The sequence below is a fragment of the Sinohyriopsis cumingii genome, chromosome 18 (genome assembly GCF_028554795.1).
Source record: "Sinohyriopsis cumingii isolate HCF-2022 chromosome 18, ASM2855479v2, whole genome shotgun sequence".
NCBI classification, from domain to species: Eukaryota; Metazoa; Mollusca; class Bivalvia; order Unionida; family Unionidae; genus Sinohyriopsis; species Sinohyriopsis cumingii.
Genome location: NC_142978.1, coordinates 28,235,132 through 28,249,187, shown reverse-complemented (window position 1 = coordinate 28,249,187; position 14,056 = coordinate 28,235,132). Strand labels below are relative to the sequence as shown.

The 14,056-nt window shown below is 37.4% G+C and overlaps 1 protein-coding gene and 1 non-coding gene across 2 annotated transcripts in view; both read right to left on the bottom strand.

The window, feature by feature from the left end:
• The window catches only part of LOC149776288 (ATP-dependent RNA helicase DDX42-like), a 99,462-nt gene extending 98,355 nt beyond the window's left edge, over positions 1–1,107 (bottom strand). The window contains exons 1-2 of the mRNA XM_089942740.1: positions 1,023–1,107; positions 276–475 (exon numbers count right to left, since the gene is read on the bottom strand). Of these exons, the coding sequence (XP_089798866.1) occupies positions 276–466 (191 nt within the window). The 5' untranslated portion in view covers positions 467–475; positions 1,023–1,107. The remainder of the gene's footprint in view (positions 1–275; positions 476–1,022) is intronic.
• Positions 1,108–7,101: 5,994 nt separating this feature from the next.
• On the bottom strand, positions 7,102–7,183 carry Trnal-uag (transfer RNA leucine (anticodon UAG)). Its single transcript has one exon. It is a non-coding gene; the product is annotated as a tRNA-Leu (tRNA).
• Positions 7,184–14,056: the final 6,873 nt, after the last annotated feature.

Sequence of the window (14,056 nt, the reverse complement as noted above, 5' to 3'; positions counted from 1 at the left end):
CATCTTAATCTGTTTCTTATCTGCGAATGAATATTGTTCTGTACTGAGAACCCTCTTACACACCTAACATGTACTGTCTTTTGGATAATTCTGCTCCAAAGATTATTCACTAACATAAGCTCTGCCAGAGTTTAATTTTCTTGTCAACTGACTAGTATGCAAGATTTATTATTCCAAAATGCTGTATTATGATTTTAAATCCATTAATGCCATAGTCTGCTTGTTCAAACAGATATTTTAGTCCTATAAATATACTTTTTCATTCATTTACATACTCATCTTCATTCTTGATTTTTCGTCTTCCAATATTCAAGTGGTAGCCAAAGGAGCGTCCTGGCATGGCCTTGTTTCCTGTTGTCCCAATACCAGTAAGCCCACTTGCTGAGCTGGTATCCTGGCGCCCACCAATGCTAAAACCCGTAAAACCAAATCCTTTCTGTTTACTATCACTACCTTTGTGAAACATGTTTAGTTTCTGAAAAGAAAAATTAAAAAAACACAAAAATAATTAAATGCGTGCATGAATTGTTTAAAGGTACCTCAATAAAATATAGGCCATATGGTACCAATTAAAAGTTTAAAAAAATATATTTAGAAAAGTAAATAACTGCACACACAAAAATATTAGGAAGATAAACCCTTTTAATTAAATGTAAACATTAAAGTATCGTGATAAAAAAATATAGAAGTTAAGGTGCTACGATTCTATACAAACGATAAAAGAGAAAGGTAATGGCTATAAATAAATATAAATTCTTGGTCGAGCTCGGTTATATGAATCACATTCACTCTGAAAACTTAAACTTTTCTCTGGTTGTGCAAGTTTATCATGATTCTTCAACGACTCCACGTTCCAAATGCTCTGCTTCACAGGGAGGATACATCGAAACGAAAGGCACATTCACTGGTTACTAATAAAACTTACAAGGCCAAATTCTAGGCAAACATCGCACTAAAACAGTCAAATATTAATGTAACAATGATTAGAATGTGTACAACATATTAATTACCAAATTACATACATGTTTGATAAGCGATCAAATTTACATTCGTGTTTGTGTACGTCTAGTCTTTCCTTTATAGTGAAGAGTATCCAAACTAAGCAAGAGTTACATACTCCTAAAAGCATTATGGTGGCGCTCACCAGATAATATGTACTTTTGAGAGAGTGACGTATGTAAGGTGAAGTAGTTCGCATTTAAAACATGCACAGTGGAGAGAATGTTTGCATACCTCTATGCTACATTAATGTAATGTGGATGACATTTCTTTTGGATATTGTACTTTTGGAAATTTTACATGATTTAAGCACACTGCTAACTAAAATGACTGCTCCCTTGTGTTAAAAAATCAGTCTGAATTAGTCTAAAGTACACTATACATAGCAGCTAATAAAATAGGGAAAATGAATTTTGCCAGACTAGACAATACCAGCTTCTGAAAGTGCAATGAATGAATTACCAAATATATAAAATGTAAAAAATGTTATCGGCTCTTTTTTATACAATTGACCTCTGAAGTTCAGGAAGTGAAAATGACCAAGTAGAGCTAGCACTTTTTTGAAAGGTGCACATTTGAAGTAAGGCCAAGCTGTATACTCTATAACCCATAGTACACCCATCAATCATACACCAAAATAAAGGGAATTAAAGGTTCTTTGCATTATACCTAAGATATACAAGGTCTTTTTTAAATAGCCAGTATAACCAGTGAGGAAAGCCGGGGACATTCTTTTTCTTTAAAATCCTAACCTATGCAAAATGCGAAACTGTATAGCGCCACCTGTTACGCCAGATTAGTTCGCGCTTGAAACCTAACAAAATTGACACGATCGACCCAAAAATTTACTACAATCAACAACAATGCGCATTTCTGGCCAATTTATCATCACAGTATGTACTTTAGACATATTAAAATACACCTCGTTGTTTATTCTAATTAACAGTAGCGCATTGCTTGCATTATTGGAATGACAGGCTGCGAACTTTTTTGTGTAGTTTTATTTGTCGGGAACAGAGTTTCTTAGGTCAGTCTATGTTCAGGTTCATACGTAGAAACATTTGTTAATTCGACATGAAAACAGTAATCAATAATCATACTTTATACGTTCAAACGCTTTACCACCATCATCACACGTATTACAGCGGCAACACGATTTAACACAATCGACCAAAAAATTTACTACAATCAACAACAATGCGCATTTCTGGCCAATTTACCATCACACTATGTACTTTAGACATATTAAAATACACCTCGTTGTTTATTCTAATTAACAGTAGCGCATTGCTTGCATTATTGCAATTACAGACAGTCAAAATATATTTTCACCTGCTACGAGTAAGGCTGGTTCTGGCGCGCCCTCAACCCAAAACACCCATACATCCAAAAATGTGAGTGTGAAACAACCTGAACTTTAATATGTTTATAGAGTAAGTTTTCTTTGGCGTAAGATGGCTAACGTTATGCATATTTCGCTACGCCGCCACCCCCTTCCCCGACATTAGTTAATCCATCACTGACTAGAACAAAGAATTTAATTTTTTTATTTTTCAAAACACTTTGTGGAATTGACTCTACAAACATCTTGTTGGTAAGCTGGAATTACTTATCTGTAAAATCAGTGAGGCTATGGTTTTATAACTGATGTCCAATATGGCGTGTGTATGTACTATCGACTATCGTGTACATTAGGAGTTGTTTCCAAATAATTTGTATGTTTTGGACTTTGTCATTTTTAGCAGTAGATTAAATATGTTTCCCCGCTTGCAATTACATTCATGTAATGTAAGTACTTTTCTGAGTTACATTTAATCCCAATGTATAATTTATAATGTGTGTGGGAAGGGGATACCTTACCCCGCCTTCGGTTTATTTTCGAGAAGAGCCCTCTTTGAATCAGTAATAAATATCCATTATTACCATTCTGTTCTAGTATGGTGCACTCCTTTGCGACAGGACTAATATGGTGGGTTTCTGTACGACATGACTAGTATGGTGGACTTATTTACGACATGGCATGCCCTAACGAGAAAGAGAGCCTTTCCTCTTGTATTATCTCATCCAGTGGTTGGATATTTGTTCACTTGATTATTTTTAGTATCCGACATGAATTTTCTGATATTATATATCTAGTCTAAAGTATGAACATTGTGTATTTTTATAGAAACAAATATTTACCTAATAATACCCACATATAAGTAGGAGTGGGGGCAAACATGTAGTGGTCAGCTATTTAGTTTTACGGATGTAGTCCCCCCTCCATGTGCTAGCACCCATGGATATAATTTAATAAAATAATTATACTAACTCCTATAGACTGGATTGGACTAATTTAATAATCAGAAATTGTTGAAATCTAGCCCTGTAAGCACAATTTCCCAATCTAAATACACAAATATATTATTTTGGAGTTGATTTAAAAAGTTTGTCAGTAATGGTACAACTTGAAATTCCATATCTAATCATTAACGAAGAATGCAATGTAGACTTCCTGAATATAAGATCGGGGCAAATCCAGAAATATAATTTGGAGGGTGAGCTGGCGTAAAGAAGTAGGCAATTGGTTTGTGGGGAGGTGGGCCCAACAGTGGGGAGCTCAGGTAGCTAGGCGCCTTTAAACTCGTACATTTAAGCATAACTGTAGCCATCTAACTGTATTTAAAAAAAAATACTATACGAAGCAGTGAAGTTGTTTCAAGCTCATTTTAGAGGTGGTAGCGGTGAGGGGGATCTGGTCCGTGCACCTCCTCGCCCCTTTGTCTGGATACGTCCCTGATTATTTTGAGCGGTTCTGATTAACGTGTTTGCGGGGGGGGGGGGGGTATTTCTAACGTAGCTTTTTAAAAAAAATTTCAGTCATAAAGGTTCTAATTAACTCTCTATTGTTTTGGTAACACTGGTCAACAGTGAAATCATTACTGACTTGAAAAGGCCCTAATCTGTAGTATTTTGGTGTGCCGAACACGAATATAACCGTGAAAAATTTGTATTGGCTCTCGTTTTGAAGATATTCATATACCTCATTTTCTATGTTTCACTGTGTAAATTTCTCCAGTAGGACTGCAGCAACATCCGGAATAATGATGTAACATTGCATAATACCATCATGCTCACATCATCCACAGTTGATTGCATCATTTTCTGATGCAATGCAATACTAATGCCATGCGGCTGCTGAAGTAAGTTGACGTCAGCAGTGTACTATACATGTGTAGGCCTATTATACTAATGCCAGGCGGCTGCTGAAGCTGACGTAAGCAGTGTACTATATAAAGCCCAATCAGATAGGTTCAGCATTTAAAATATTTTAGACGTTGTGCGAGACAGTTCAAGCTACTGTTACATAAAACTTATTATTTTATCCATTTACGTACAATAAAGAACAGTAATGCCTCGAAAGTGTGTTAATACCGCGGACAATTTTTGCTATATTTGTGGGGAAGTGACATTTGCCAACCAGAAGAAAAGTATCAATTCTCAAGTGAAGAAGGCATATCATCTTTTCTTCGGATGCAAGGTTGGTGACCAAGACAAGCCTTGGGCTCCGCATATATGCTGTGCTACATGTACAACACAGCTTTCACAGTGGTTGAATTGCAAAAGGTCATCAATGCCGTTTGCAGTCCCAATGGTGTGGAGAGAGCCAAGCAACCACCTAAATGACTGTTACTTCTGCTTGGTTCCTCCTCTTTCCGGCGGAATAACAAAGCGAAAGAAGTCGAGAATAGTCTACCCAAACATTCCGTCTGCATTGAGACCAGTTCCACATGGTGAGGGACTTCCTATTCCAGAACCTCCAGCAGAATATTCTCTTGATTCATCTGACGAAGACAAAGGTGAGTCGACCTGTTCTTCTCCTGGTCCATCAGCATGCAGTGATCCAGATTTTCACTGTGGTGCATCATCAACCCCACACAGAATAACACAGGAAGAACTAAATGACCTGATTCGTGATTTGGACTTATCAAAGAACAAGGCAGAATTGCTAGGATCAAGACTCCAACAATGGAATCTTCTAGAAGAAGATGTCACAATTACTGCATATCGAAAGCGCCACCAGCAATTGGAGCCTTTCTTCAGAAAGGAAAGTAATCTGATATTCTGTTCCGATACTGAGGGCCTCATGAATGCTTTAAAAATCACTCATGACCCACAAGAATGGAGACTATTTGTGGACTCTTCGAAACTGAGTCTCAAGGCTGTGCTTTTGCACAATGGAAACATTCTTCCATCTATTCCAGTAGCGTATGCTGTCCACATGAAAGAGACATACGATAAGTTAAGGCAGCTACTGAATTCCATTGAGTATAACAAGTACAGCTGGCACCTCTGTGGTGATTTGAAGGTAGTTGCCCTTTTAATGGGACTGCAGCAAGGATATACAAAATACATGTGTTTCTTATGCGAGTGGGATAGCCGAGCAAGGGAAATGCACTACATGAGGAAGGAATGGACTCACAGGCAGAATGTAGCCATTGGAGAGAAGAATATCCAACACCCAGCTCTGGTTGAGGCTCAGAAAATCTTGCTACCACCCCTTCACATCAAACTAGGTTTGATGAAGAACTTCGTGAAAGCCATCGACCGGACTTTGCCAGCATTCCGATACCTGCATGAAAAATTCCCTCGACTCAGCGAAGCAAAGATTAAAGAGGGAGTTTTTGTGGGTCCTCAGATTCGAGAGCTTTTCAAAGATGACCGGTTCAACAACTTGCTGGAAGGTGACGCGAAACAAGCATGGAATGCTTTTCGCCTAGTTTCTACAAACTTCCTCGGAAATGTTAGGGCAGAAAACTATAAGGAACTAGTAGAAGACATGTTGATGAAGTATAAGAAACTTGGCTGCAATATGTCTCTAAAGATTCACTTCCTTCATTCCCATTTGGATTTCTTTCCTAGCAACTGTGGTATTGTTAGTGATGAACACGGCGAACGTTTTCATCAAGATATCGCAACAATGGAACAAAGATACCAGGGAAAATGGTCCACTACAATGCTGGCTGACTACTGCTGGACACCCCTCAGAGATCCTCCCGAACAGCTGTACAAGAGACAGGCGAAGAAATCTAAGATGTAGTCAATGACTTGATTTTTTATAGGTAGGCTATTACAGTTGACCTTTTACTATTGGAATGCATTTCGTTATGTAAACATTAATTTCTTGCAGATTACAAAAAAACTAGAGCCAATTTTGCAATTTGACTGTCATATTCGTGTTCAGCACATAAAAATTGATAAGAATTGACTAATTTTATTTCAGTAACATGACTTTTGTAAAAATTTGTTGTCCAGTGTAATGTAATAACAGAAGCCAAAATGTGTGTCACAGATAAGGAACAATCTTCTTGACCCACAGGGGCCCCGAGTGGCCGAGTGGTCTAAAGCGCTCTCCGTTACGGATCACTGCCATCTCACCTCTGTCTGCGTGGGTTCGAGTCTCGGATTCAGCCAATGTGGGTATGTGAGAAAGCTTGCCAGTAGCTTCTCGTGGGTCGGTGGTTCTTTCCGGGGATTTTCCCGGGTTCTTCCTCCACCATTAATACTGGCCGCCATGTATAGCCTATCGTGTGCTGAAAAATGGCGTTAAATCCTACAACAACAACATCTTGACCCACTAATTATCAGTGGTCAGTCAAACGCTATCAAGGCGGGTGTTTTACATATCAAATCAACTATTGGTGCCCACTGTGCTAGTTCTCCAAAGAATACAAAGGCATCTTTTAAAAGAGAAATATTGAATTATAGACTGATTTTTACAGTATAACTCAAAATATGAAAGGAACTAATTGGCACCAATTAGTAAATGAACGGTGTACTGTGTATAGACCGTGTGAGGTTTCTACATATACTGTTCTTAAATTTGCTAATTTCTGTATATGGGTCAAATTAGTTATTAGACGACAGGTAAGTCAGCGACATAGGTCCAGGTTCTCCTGACTAGTTTAGCAGCAAAGTCCTAATACAATCACAATTCATGAATACAATATTTATTTGTTTATGTTACCTATTGGCTTTGAGGTTAGAATTTGATGATCGCATCTTTGGGGGGTGAAAAGAAAAAAAAGAAAAAAAAAAAAGGTACAAATTAAAATTATAGTTTGGCAGCGGTGGGATTCGAACCCACGCCTCCGAAGAGACTGGTGCCTAAAACCAGCGCCTTAGACCGCTCGGCCACGCTACCATGTGTTATAAAGATCGTTAAAATTAGCAAACATTCAAAACCCTCACCAATATATTAAGTAGCGATAAATTATTTACTGGATTTAAACCAGTAAAATTGTTCTATTTACAGAATTTTCCAGAGAAAAACCTGCCATACTACACGTAATTTAGACTGGTAACAAGTTCATTTTTAAAAAAAAAAAAAAAAAAAGAACATTAAAATATACGAAAACAGCATATTAATGAAAAGGGTATACACAAAAAGCCATTTCAACGACGTCAATCTTTTATTAAAGAAGTGCCTCTACAAGGACCTTAATCTGTCTATGGATAATAGTGTGATAAGAAAATAACTTCCATAATTAATATCCGAAAAGACAGTATGTGCCGTCATTACCGGATTAAGAGGCAGAAAGGGATGGGGCACTTGCCGCGAGGCCATCTATTGTAAGTCATGGGGGTACACCTGGTTACCGTCGATAAAGTTACATGTGTTTAAATAAACACATATTGGTCTGAAACGTCTAATGATATCCTAATTTAGCTTTAATAAATAATTCACATATAAAGAACAATTTGAGTTCTGCTTTCATGGCGTATTTGTAAATATATGAGAACCCACTCCCACATCATATGTTCCACAGACCCCCAAAGCCTTAATCCGGCTATGAGTGAGATAAATTAACGTTCATGTTGTGTTTATTATCATTAACGCTTTCCGAAAATATTTCAGTTTCTCATATACAAGTCCTCGATATATAATGGTGACATCATCATCACCATCTCTCTCTCTCCCTCTCTCTCTCTCTCTCTCTCTCTCTCTCTCTCTCTTCTATTAATGAGCACGAGTAAGAAATTACATCAGTCCTGTATATGACTGATCATCACAAGTATTAAGTGTAAAAGGTTCTACAAGGCTGTTTATATTTACATTAACTTGTGTATCCAAATGTCAGTATTGTTATGGAGATATACTTCTTAATGGTTTAAATCCAACTTATTCCGAAATTTTCACTTCTGACACCATGTTATGTTTTGCTAAAGCACACAAAGCATGGTTTGATCTAACTACTTTAATGGCTAGATTACTACTGACTCAAAACAGAGAAATCACACGCACACTAGGTGCTAATGTTATCATAAGGCATAACAGGTTGTAACTGAGTGAGAACCTGGAGCTGACCTCAGGTGACCTGTAACTGTCACGCAATTTTCAGCAACAGAATGTTAATACCGTATATTACCACAACTCCCCCTAAAAATGAGTTTTGTGCTTTTCTTTTAAATTCACATATTCATTTCTCCGTTTCTTTTTAATAAATTTGTAAACATATTCAAACTTGACAAAGTTCTATTTTGCACATGAATATATATATTTCAAATAGTTTCTGGAGAGTTGTAAAAGCTCTTCTAATTATAGTTAAAATTAAGTTCTAACCCTATGACATTCACAATCATTCTTACACTAATGAAAACAAAGGTGGTGATAGATTGGCATTGCCACTAAAATCTATAGTCCTAATATTTTGTTCTTCAATCCAGTTGTTATCACTGCACAAAACTGATGTGATATAACAGATGTATTATTATGCCCTTAAACACTTCAGTTTCTAATATTCACAAGACACAATTTTTGTAATTGAGAAAATTTATCGAGTTCACCTAACAAAATCTCTTTATCTTGCAGGCTTTTGTTTAATTAGGCATCCACTCCTTGTTCGAATCTCTCCTGTCTGGTTTGTCTCATTGATGATTAATGGCATCTTGTCATTTAGTTCAGTGGCCTCATTGTTAGCATCTTCGTAGGTATCATATATCTCTGGTAATGTCCCTTTTGTTTCTAACAGATGTCTTCGGTTTTTCCTGTATATAGCATCATCCTGGGTTTTCACATCATACGACTTGGGAGTGCTACTTTTTCTGACGACTACTGGTGGTTCCCAAAGATCTTGTCTTCTGATTCTAACTTTGTCTCCAGAAGTAAGATTTGGAAGCTCTTTAGCTGTTCTGCTATACTGTTTCTTTTGCTGATTTTGCTTTTCACCCAGTTTCCAATTTGTTTCTTTCTTTTATAACTTGCGGATGTAGCTGTATGTTGGTAATAGGTAAAGACGATCGAAGTCTTCGACTCGTCAGTATTTGTGCCGGAGATTATATATCATGAGTTGGTGTATTTCGATACTCCAATATCGATAAATACAGATCTTTTCCATCTCTCTTTGCCCTATTGATAATTTCTTTGACAGTTTGAATGGTTCTTTCTGCTAAACCATTAGACTGTGGATACTTGGGACTTGACGTAGTGTGTTTGAATCCCCTGTTTTTGCAAACTGACCATATTCTTTTGAGGAGAACTATGGTCCATTATCACTCCTTACTTCTTATAGTATTCCATGTCTTGCAAAAACTGACTTTGTGTGTGTGACTGGGTGGGACATCATGCTACATGTCTACGGCATGATGTCCCAGTGCTAGACATCACTATAAACTGCCACACTGCAGACATCGTAGCGATGTGACTGAAAAATTGTTAAAGCTACATTAAAAATCGAAATCACACGCACACACACACACACACAGAGTCTTGCAAAAACTGACTTTGTGTGTGTGATTACTGTGCTTGCTCGTGTATTTCCTAACTTGGCAACTTCAAAATATCTGGAGCAATAATTTACTATCAAGCCATAGTTGTAATTATTCCACATAAATAAATATGTTCCAATCATTTCCCATGTTGCAGTAGGTTGTGTAGATAACAATGGTCCTTTTTTATTTGACTTTCTGTATTCCTGGCAAGTTGAACAATTCGATACTATGGTTGCAATCTGTGCATTCATGCCCGGCCAGTACATAATATCTCTTGCTCTTTGCTCTGTCTTCTCAATGCCCATATGACTTTTGTGTAACTCCTCCTGCAGTTCTTTCTGAAGAGCATCTGGTATTACAATCTTCTCTCCTTTTAGAACTAATCCGTCCATTTCTGGAAGTTCATTTCTGATTTCAAAAGGTACGAGATGTTTATCAATTCTTTATTGCTTCGAACTGTGTATCTGCAATCTGTATATCTGACATGATCATGTGCACATAGTACTCAATTTCACTATCCATGTTCATCTCATACGTGTTCGTCTGTTTGTACGCTCTCGACAAGATATCTGCTACAATTAACTCTTTTCCTGGACAATATGTTAAGTAAAAACTACTTCAGCAGTCTTAAAAGCATTCTCTGAAGTCTAGGCGGTGCTGCAGATAGAGGTTTCTTGAGGTTTGATTCCAGAGGTTTATGATCCGATTCAACTTGTACTTAACTACCATAAGTATATTGATTAAATCTGTCAAAACCAAATAACACAGTTAACAGTTCTTATTCGATATGTGCATACCTTGTTTCTGCACCTGTCAAAGACCTTGATGCAAATGCTATAGTTTTGCCTGACTGCACTAATACTGCTCCAAGTCCTGATTTTGATGCATCAAAACTAACAATATTAGGCTTCTTAACATCGGCATATTTCAACACAGGTTCTTTGTTTAGAATATGTTTGATCTCTTCAAATGCAAATTGCTGTGCAGTTTCCCAAACAAATTCAGTGTCACTTTTCAAACGTGCTCTGATTCGCTCTGTCACTGTAGACATATATTGGATCAATTTCGCGTTGTAGTTGACTGTACCAGTTTTCTTTCATTTCCTTTCTTGTCCGTCGGAGCGGACATTTCTGTGATTGCTTTTACTTTTTCTGTGTCGGGTTTAATACCTGATGATGTCAACATGTGTCCCACGTAGCCCACTTCTGTTAGTCCGAATTGTCATTTTTCCATATTCAGTATTAGATTTATTTCCTGGCATCTCTTTAAAACATTGTTTAGTTTTCCATCCTGATCTTCCTTTGAAGTTCTCCATACAATTATGTCATCTATATCAGTCTCCATCCCAGGCAGGTTCTCAAAACACTGTGCCATGCGTTTCTGGAACACTTCTTGATCAGATTTAATACCAAAAGGCATTCTCAGGTAGCAATATCTACCAAACGGGGTGTTAAATGTTGTCAATATCTGGCTTTCCTCATCCAGGGGTATTTGCCAGTAACCATGATTGGCATCTAGTTTGGAGAAAACCTTAGCTCCAGCCATCGTTTTGATTATATCTTCAATTGTAGGAAGTTGATAATGCTATCTCTTGATAACTTGATTGAAATTTCTCGGATCTAGACAAATTCGATGTTTTCCCGACTTGGGTTTTTCAATAACTACTAATGAACTGACCCATTCTGCTGGTTCGTCTACTTTCCGTATTACATTTTTCCGTTCATTCTCTTCCGGAATTGATTTAAGTGGTTCTCGTAAAGTTGTAGGAACCGGCCTTGGTGGATTAATGACAGGTTTCGCATTTTTGTCAGTTGCAATATGGTATGTTTCTTTCAGGCATCCTAGATCTTTGAACACACTGGGAAATTCTTTCACGATATAATTGTCCTTATTCCTGCGTACATTGCAAACTACTTGCATTAAGTACAAATCTTGAGACGCTTTGAACCCAAGAATGGGCGGTTGATTGTTTTTTATTTTTTTTGTGATATAATAATCAAGTTCTTGATTCATGCAATTTAATTTGTATTTGCCTATGACAATTAGTTTGTCACCCGAGTAGCTTGTGAGAAAGGTCTTGGTTGGTTTTGCTTCCATGTTGTCAATGTTGATTGTTTCACAAATGTGATTTGGAATGATGTTTACTTGCGAGCCAGTATCAATTTTAAATTTGACATCAGTACCATGAAGAGTCAGAGTAACGTAGCATTCTTTGTCACTGATTTCAGTGTTTGCTTTTGTCACTGTTCCTACAAAAGATGATTCTTCCTCTTCACATGAGTATTCTTGCATACTATGCACCCCTTTTGTCTTGCAGCATTTCATAAAATGGTGCTGTTTTCGACACCTGTAGCAAGTTTTTTCCATAGGCTGGACACCTACCTTTTGCATGAAATTTGCCCCATTTACCACAGTTGAATAATCTGGATTCTGATTTCATAAATAACATTTCCACTTTCTTTGGTTGTGTCATTTTCTTTCCTTTTTTCTTCATTTTCACACCATGAACTTGTGATGCAGCTGCTTCATTTTGCCTACTTTGAATCTGCTTTTGGATTCTTCGTCTGCTCTGCAGATAGCCAATGCTTTTTGTAATGTCAGTTGATCTTCTTGTAAAAGTCTTTCTTTTGCTTTTTCAGAATTAGTCCCACAGTCAATTCTATCTCTAATCATTTCATCCTGTAGATTTTCAAATTTGCAGCTCTTTGCAATAAAATCACATTTAGTTACATATTGCTCAATGGTTTCATTCTTTTGTTGGATTCTTGTATTGAAGCTGTGCCTTAATTTCTACTGTAATGTTCTGCTTCGGACTGAAATAGTCCTCAAACTGTTTGATCAGTGCATCATTTTTTCAGCTTCATTGGCCTCAAATGTAAATGTGTTGTATATGTCTCTACCATCCTGACCAATACTATATAGGAAAGCACTGAAGTTTTCTTTGTCTTCTTTATCTGCAAGCACAACATCTAAGTAAAACTGCATAGTCTGCTTCCACCTCCTCCAAGTTTCTGCTAGATGGTGTGAATTAAAGTCCATTTCAGGTGGCTGATTGAATTTTTCCATGATGTAAAAATTAACATATTAATTTGTGTATCTAAAAAACTTAAGTATTGTCATGGAGATATACTTCTTAATGGCATAAATCCAACTTATTCCAAACATTTTCACTTCTTACACCATGTTATGTTTTGCTCAATAACCCAAAACATGGTTTGGTCTAACTACTTTAATGGCTGGATTACTACTGACTCAAAACAGAGAACACACACACACACTAGTTGTTAATGTTATCATAAGGGATGTAGGGTTACAACTGAATGAGAGCCTGGAGCTGACTTCAGGTGACCTGTAACTGTCAGGCCATTTGTAGCAACATAATGTTAATACCTTATGTAACTGTAGTCCAGACATAGTCTGATAGTTTACATTTGTCCACATTTTTCTACGACAACCTTACGGAAAATAGCGTTTTTGCTGTTGCACTAACTTTCCAATTAATTATCTTGTTTTAATAATTATGAGAATTAAAGTCTACATATCTTGTCGAAAATCATGAATTTAGGTCATCCGAAAATATGGGTGGAAAAGATGTAGCTATAATTAACACGTAATCGTGACAGCATAATACGGATGGACAGCGATTAACGTCGAAAAGTTTAATTTTGAGGCAAGCTGATTAACAACAGATACATCGTGAAGATCTGACAGCATGTTGTGATCAGCCTGGTACCCTGGGCTCCTATAAAGGTACGCACACTTGTCTGCGCAGCATCACGGTAGTCCAGTGTACCAGGCTACCACACTCCGCCCGATGGCGAATCACCAAATACATCAAACTGATGTGTACTACAACCACTTCAAAGGTTTTATCATGACCTGATGGACAGTCAAACCAATCATAGAAATAACAGAAGTAGTCCGAATATATTGGGCCTCATATTTTTGCGGAGAAATGTATTATTTGCCAAAAATATAATTCCCCCTCTGGATATTAAGTTACGTGCAATACATTAAAGTTATCTGATCATAAAGTTTTGTTGCACACGTGGTACTTTTATAGTATCGTTGAATAATTTATTGTTTCAGTAATTTCAGGGGCCCCGAGTGGCCGAGTGGTCTAAAGCGCTCTCCGTTACAGATCACTGCCATCTCACCTCTGTCTGCGTGGGTTCGAGTCTCGGATTCAGCCTATGTGGGTATGTGAGAAAGCTTGCCAGTAGCTTCTCGTGGGTCGGTGGTTCTTTCCGGGGTTTTCCCGGGTTCTTCCTCCACCATTAATACTGGCCACCATGTATAGCCTATC